At 41.2% G+C, this 7,669-nt stretch overlaps 1 protein-coding gene across 1 annotated transcript; it reads right to left on the bottom strand.

Moving 5' to 3' along the window:
• Positions 1-3,440: 3,440 nt before the first annotated feature.
• On the bottom strand, positions 3,441-5,148 carry gadd45ga (growth arrest and DNA-damage-inducible, gamma a). The gene is made up of 4 exons (XM_030767986.1): positions 4,901-5,148; positions 4,685-4,786; positions 4,351-4,561; positions 3,441-4,244 (listed from the first exon to the last, which is right to left on the bottom strand). Exons 1-4 carry the CDS (start codon positions 4,951-4,953, stop codon positions 4,131-4,133), a joined length of 480 nt encoding a protein of 159 aa, XP_030623846.1. The 5' UTR covers positions 4,954-5,148; the 3' UTR covers positions 3,441-4,130.
• Positions 5,149-7,669: the final 2,521 nt, after the last annotated feature.

Here is a 7,669-nt window from a genome sequence, read left to right as displayed (position 1 = left end):
ATCAGTGTCATTCTCAAACTCATGTCTAGGTACAGTCTGTAAAATTCTTACTGATATCACAACATATTTGAGCGGCAAACAAAAGACCCCCAAAAATGGCTTAAATTCCTACACAGTGCATCGCCGCAATGTTTTGCCATAATAGTATCGCGGACACGAGGAGCACAGAGTGCCGTGTGTGTGTAGCATGTGACCCCAAAACCTCCTGGCATTTCATTGCTAAGTGTTGAACTCGTTCTTCTGGACGCAAAGCAGACTGCCAACGTTCCAACGTTTAGCCTCCGCTGCGTGCTATTCTGGGAACGCTCTCTCAGTTCACTTATCTCATTACAGCTTACATAAAAGAACACAAGCCTTCATCCTGGAGGGAGACAGCATGCCGGGAATGGAAAGATCTCACTGTACTTGGAGCAACACGCGGGGCACAAGTTTGTTTATTATTGGTTGTTCAGTTCATTCTGAAATTGTTCCAAATAAGGCCAATTCTGATTCGATGCACTGAATTGAGTTAAACATGCAGGCTCACTCGGGTCAACTGCAAGATGAGGTCATGGTCTGTGTCTAAAAATATTTGCTGTTTGTGCATTCCTGGGCATCTCTTTATGAGGCACCCCCGGAGTCATTTGTTGACTTTTTTCTTCTCGTCATATATGAATGATTTTTAATAGTAGAGTGACATAAATGGTTGGTTAAGGTTTTTTTGCGGTTAGCAGTGAGACCACGTGTGCTCCATGACAGATGCTGACATTTCTCATGCTTTAGCTGCAGGGTGCAGAAATGAGAAGCAAGTGCGGTAAAAAAAAAAACAAAAAAAAAAACAGACAGTCTGACTCTCAGCTGCGAACTTGTTTTTAGGGCAAACCTTTGAATGTTTTGGAACCTTTAATGCACCTGCAAATACATTAAGAAAAAAAAAAAAAAAAAAAGAACGAAACGGTGTTTTTGTCAGAGCAGCGGAGAGCAGAGGTCTCCGCCGCTTTGCAAAAGGCTGTCTCAGAAACAACAAATGCCACCAAACTCATGTCGCTGATCTCTCCACGACGCGAGTGAAAATGTTTGACCTCTTCTACTTTCACTTCCTCCCGAGCGGCAGACCTGCTCGGAGGTTTTCTCATAACGTCTGTGATCTCCGAATGATAAAACCCACGCGCAGGGTGAAAAAAAAATGAGACATTCAGAAGTTTTGAAGCTGTGAGCATGTGAAGGCCAATCTCGTGTTGTCATATTGTAGGAACAGTTCTTCAAGCCCATGATGAAAGCGTGATCTACACACACATCGAGTCAAGTCATAACTGCGTATGACGGGGGGAATTCCCAGAGTCTAATGACTGAACTGGTCAAGTGACTCTCCTGAAAGTTAAAATGAAAACCATTCAGATAAAGCGAAGAAAAGCATTCACATAAAGCAATACACAGAAAAAAAGAGAGAAATTAGAGAATAAACAAACATAAACAATGGGCATATAGTTCCTTGCAAAGCAAATAAAGATATTTTTGTATCACACACAAATGTTAACAAAGACTCAGGTGAAATGGTCGTCTAATTAGACATGAATGTGATTCTACTATAATCTGCAGAACTCTCTCCATTTAATCCTAATTTGAAGTAGTCAGTAAAACTCTCAGATGAACTGAGGTGTGACCTCTGACCTTTCAGAGAGAAGAGATGGGATATTCGCACTCCTGAGGAATATGTACATGGCTCTCTGCCAGGGTAGAGTTGTGATTGAGGGGTAGACACTTCTTCCAAAGTGACCATGAAAGACCAACTACAAAGTCGTCCTCTGAGTCACTGATTGTTTTTCGGTTACGCTTGGAGTGATTCAAATAGACCACAAAGTGAAACAATGGCAGTAATTATTCAGAAGAGTGCATGTAGCTAACTGTTAATACAGTCATTTGTCATCGTTCAGTTGTTTCGTTTGGTCATTGAATGAGAAATAAGAGTGGGTGGGGACTGAATCCGTTTCATTCTTTCGCAATGTGTTTTCCTTGAAAGAGATGAGTTTTTGAATGTTTGTTACTAGACTGCCCTGGGGGGGGGGGGGGGGGGGGGGGGGGGGGGTGAAGTCCGACGCTAGCTTAGTTTCTTTTGAAGTTCACCTTTGCTCATTTGAACAATTTGGATTTTTTTAGTCAACAATATATACAGGGAATATGGCGTGGAAAAATCGTGAAGGATTAGCAGATATAGGAAAAGGGTATTCACTTTATGCAGTCATAGTTCATCTTTTATCACCTGAGAAAGCACTCCTTAACTGCTGAAGTGTCCTGTTCTGTTCAGTAATGTTCTTTTGTATATAAATACCCGCCCTGTTCACTTATCTCTCACAAACAACTTTCAACTTTGCTATTTTGACAAAAGATGAGTTCAAGAGTATATTTGTGTGTGTGTGCCTCTCAATGTTTGTTTGAGTTTTTGATCCAACGGGTTGACATTTAAGTGTTTTTCTTCTTCTTCTTCTTCTTTTTTTTTCATTAAAGGTCTTTTCTTTCGTTACCTGAGATGCCCTTTCATGTTTCAGTGCACTTTGCTTTAGGCATTTATGAGTGCACAGAGAAGAAGAAAACACCTGCACTTTGTATGCAATCTTTAGAATCATTCTGCCTCATTTGTGAACTTTCCAGCTTTGGCACTTAAAAAGCGTTTTCCTTCAGTATTAGAGTGAGTGGACACGGATGACGGTAAATGTAACCCATCTTCAAATACTACAACTTCACTGACTCACACTTTCACTGCAGTGTGGTCACAGTTTCCTACAGAGTTCAAAGAATGCGGCAGCCTGGTTACAAGCGGTGTCCGGAAACACCTACTACAACTAAGAAGCAAGCACTGAGTGTTTTAGCATTTTTGTACATGTGTACATGCTTGTTTTGTGGAGTAAATCACTGCATACTATATTTTACATTGTCTTCTACTCATTACAGTAGAACATGTCCCTGTCATATAGGTATCAGTTGGTCGAATTTTGTACTCGCTGCATAGCTGGCTGGTATATGATTTCTTTTTGTTTGCTGCTTTGTTTGTTTTATTTCATATGCAAGTACAGATGACCTTTCTGGAACGAACATAATCATTTTACAAGATATACTACAGTGCAAGCTTTCTCTATAAGCTACACTTGACAAAAAGTCTGCTCCCCCTGTTACAGGGGGGCCCCCATCAGTTAAGCAAGCTGTTGCAGTAAGCAGCTGGCTGACAGACTGCAGAAGGTCAGATGGAGTCGAAAAAAAAAAAAAAAAAAAGAAAAAAGAAAAACCCTGAGTCTTCAACTATTGTGTTGCAACCACTCTCTCTCTTTCTCTGATTCCCCTGAGGTTACTTTACTGCAAGACAATTCTATCTCAACAGTTATTTTACCTCTGTGGTGTAAGTATTTTGCAAAAGCAAATGGATATTTCTGGTAGCCAGTGAGAGAAAAGAGATAAATACTACCATGTGATTTTGTTAACAAAAACATATTTATTTGTAAAAGATTAGAAGCTGCTCCAACAGCTCCAAAACAAATGAACATTGAATTGCTCTTCAGACAAGAAGAGAATAACAAAGTTATGTTACTCATAAGATCTAGTCCGTTCTTTGAATTACAACAGCTACAAGCATTAATGGGAAGCCAAACCAATTTTTATGGTCATTGAGTCAGTCACTTCCCAAAAAACTGATGAAGTCCACAACTGAATTTTTGACAGTTCATAACAGACAAAGTTCCTTGTTTGACTGTATTATGAGAAAACTTCCGATGCCCAGCATGAAAACACTTCCTTCCATGTTCAGCTGATCCATGTCGACCTTCTCTTTTTCTACTCCAGCTAATCCACCTGCCCTTTCCTTGCTCTTCCGTCTCCACATCCACAAACGCCAAAATTGTGAATGACGAGGGTAGAAAGTCTCTCCACCATAGCTACAGTAGTCCAACACCACTTAGCTCCGTTCTGTTCCCTGGACTCGAAACAACCATCTAGTCCAATCTTTCTTTATCTGTTCCCATCAAAAGGGTATTCCAGACAAAATTCCACAGCCCGTGGCTTGCAGGTGATCACCCTCGACTGCAGATGGATGTCTCCTCTCCCAGAGGCGTAGCATTTAGCTTTCTGCTTTCATCTTCGTAAGCATGCAAAAAATCCCTTGTTCAGCGCTCTGGAAGTGTAATTGTGGGCACCCACTCGTACACGCTACGGCTCTCTTCACAGAATAACCCAAGTTTCTCTAGAGCTGGGTCCTTCCACGTGTCTGCGGTAGGACTCTGTAAAAGAGAAATGAGGGCACATGATTAACGTCAGGTCATTTGAGAACTCGTGAAGACATAAGGGCACGAGGCAGAACAAAATGTGAATAAGCTAGTTTCCTACCGTCACGAGAATGCAATGGGCGTCCTTTGGTTCCTCAGATTCCTCACTGCCAACGATGTCAGCGAGGCGTTCGATGTCGTTCACTCGGACGATATTAATGTCATTGTCAAAGCAAAACGCCTGGATGAGGGTAAAATGGATCTGAAGAGCAATATCACATTCGTATTCTTCATCCATCGCCAGCACGCAAAAAGCCACGCTATCTGGGTCGCTGTTGGAAAAGAAATAGTATCTTTGTTTAGAAAGCGATCTCGTTATCGAATTAATCGATGTAAAACACCTCTGGAATTATATGAGTTAATAAAATGTCAAATAAAAGGACAGAGGTACTTACACATTCATGACTTTTGCAGATTCGTATACTCCAACTGTCAAACAGTCCTGCTTTTTCGCAGAGACCAAAAGCTCCTCTAAAGCACTCCCTGCACCTTGCATCCTGCACGGGAAAGATAAACATTTTTACTCACAGTTGAAGTCGTTAACAATAAAAATGCAAAACATGTTGTATGATCATTCTTTAGAAAAATATTCAATTCAATGGACAACGTACCTATCGCTAGCGTCAGTTGAGTTTGTTTGTCCGCAGATTTCCTCAAAAGTCATGTTCGAACACGGAGTTAACAGTCCAGTATCAATAAGTTCTCTTAGCTGCTCGGTTTGAGTGTGTACTGAGGTGATCTTGCACTTGCTGTCGTTATATAGTAGATCAGCTGAGTTTCTCGGCAGTAGGACGGGTGTTCCTCAGACCTCTCTCCTGATTGGTTTGCAGGCCGGGTGCATGCAAATAACAATGACGCCACTGCTTTGCCTGTAAACAGACCACGTGGGGTATGATTTCTGCTCATAGCCCCCTCTTTCAACACAATAACCGCACAGGCTTGCCCCCCCTACTCATTTCAAAACATTTAAGACTTTAAACCTAAGCTAATGCATACATTGCGTACTTTTCGAAATTACTGTCCTTACAAGCAACGAGTTTCATTTATTTATCGTGTAGCTGATTTTTGCAGTCGCAAACTACTTGGAAATTCAGTTACTATTGTTGTTTTAATCTAAGTTAATGGTCAGTATTTGATTTAGTTGTTTAATCAAAACCACAAGTACGCATATGAGGTAGATCCCTTGTGTCCACAAATGTCCATTATTGCTAAATGAGACTCCCTGTGAGCGTCTGGCAAAGTTTTCTCTTTGAGGAGCAATAACTGTCATTCACAAGTGAAAGAAGTTGTGTGAGACGCGTGTGTGTTCACAAAAGAATTGAGTTTTGGGCTCGGCACACGCCACTCTTTTGCATCTTTAAAGGGAGTCATTTAATTTGCGCGTCTGTGGCGTGTGCCTATTCACAGTCGGGGCGCACGAACAGAAGCACAATAGGCGCGTGTTCCACCTGCCTCACTGGCATTATGGAACGGAATGGGAGGGGGGGGGGACTTATCTTCTCAATCGAACCCTCATCATCAGGGACCATCAGCTGCACGACCACGCGCTCGTCGACACGGGTTAGGGCGCGTCCTGATTTGTATTTTGGAAATACAAGGTGCTCCGCGTGTCCTGAATGCATGGATAACATCTTCTTCTTAGTACGTTACCCATACACGGCACCTGTAAAAATGAAATGGGAATGTTTTATGTTGCGAGTACCGAATAAAAGGTTGAAAATGTGTCAATGCCGCACTTTGGCTTGGAAAGCTTTACAAAGAAATATGATGATAAAGTTAAACGTGGTGCAATTTCAGAGGCCCAAAATTAAGTCTTTCAGTGTATGTTTCTTTATCCTGAACCTTATTTGTTGGCCCTCACAACTTATTTTTTTATCCTCTTGAAGCTCAATATTACTCTAGAGAAGCCGGCAACTGTTGCCGCTTTGTTACCTCGTAAAGTTCGTTCCAGCATCAGGGTCATATTGGATTACAAGAGCCGCTCAGGATACTTGGACGCCCTCTGCTGGAGATAGATTTGTATGACCTTTACTCTACTTTGCTGGATTATGCGCGTGGTACGTTTTAGAGAGTGAGTCACAACAGTGACACAAGAGTTTTATTTGTCCATCATCTCACATATCAGCCTGTCAATACTTGCTGCTCTGCCCCATAGCATTGGAACGACATTGAACCAGTTTTAGCTAATGAGCTTTATCACGTTTAAAGGTTCCCAGTTACATAGTTTAAAATATGTGTCGACTCATACGGTATCATTGATAGGCTGAATGGAAATTACGCACACAAACACAAAACAAAAGCACAACAGCAAAAAAACATGTTAAATTTGGAATTCCAGCACAGGATGATAAAGTTGATATTTTGAATATTTACAGGCCTAGCAAAGAGTTGCCAAGGGACATTTTGTTTGGAGCCATGTATGAGAACAGTATATTCCAGAGGAGAGATAAGCAAGGTGTCGTCTTCAAAAGCTAACTGTGTATCTAATGTTCTCATCTGCACGTAGAGCACAACAATATACCCTCTACGATAACATTATTTTAACCACGGCGGTGTGTGATGGAGGGACAAAACAATTTAATCCACACAGAAGCATGTTTCTGTATGGACTGTTATAAAGCGAAAAATCTAGCAGGGACCAGCTGGTTTGGACTGATATGGCTCCAGTAGGGAGTCTGTCAACTAAACACAAGGTCTCGGAAAACAGGTATGAGGCGCCATCTGATGGCGTAAATTGAAAACTACCATTTCCATATAGATATTTTAAACTGATGCAATGTTCCGCAATCAAGAGGTATATTGACCTCAACGTAATAGTCTCCAGGAAGTGCTGTCTTCCAAATCTAAGATACGATGATATACATACTCTTCACTGAGAATTCTTAAAGGCAAGACTGTGACAAAACTGTCGCCATAGGTTTAATACTGAGACAGTTAACTTCAATTATGATACACAGAAGCAGAACGTCAGCAAATGGTCTATGACAGCTGCATCATAGACTTTGTATATGTAATGTAGTGCAGATTGTCCATACCGTGACTGACTTACGTTTTGTGAGACTGATGTTTTGTTGACTCCTCTGCAGCGTGTCATGGCATGCCCCAGCTCTGTTTCTTGTCCCAATTTCATATGTAGGTCAAACACATGGACTTCTCTCAAATCGAATTCAGCGCGACAAAAACACATCTATACTCATCCATTAAACATTCACTCGGTCTAAAAAAAAATGGGTCAGTAGCTTACCATAGATATGTCAAGATCTCAATATCTCGCATGTCAGTAGCATTTCCGTGGAATGTTAGAATCACAATAATGGTACAGACACAAAAATACGATGTAATAAATTGGTCTTTTCTTTAATCAAGTTATTCAGTAACAT

Source organism: Chanos chanos, chromosome 1, assembly GCF_902362185.1.
Source record: "Chanos chanos chromosome 1, fChaCha1.1, whole genome shotgun sequence".
Lineage (NCBI taxonomy): Eukaryota > Metazoa > Chordata > Actinopteri > Gonorynchiformes > Chanidae > Chanos > Chanos chanos.
This window is presented reverse-complemented; position numbering and strand designations above follow the sequence as displayed.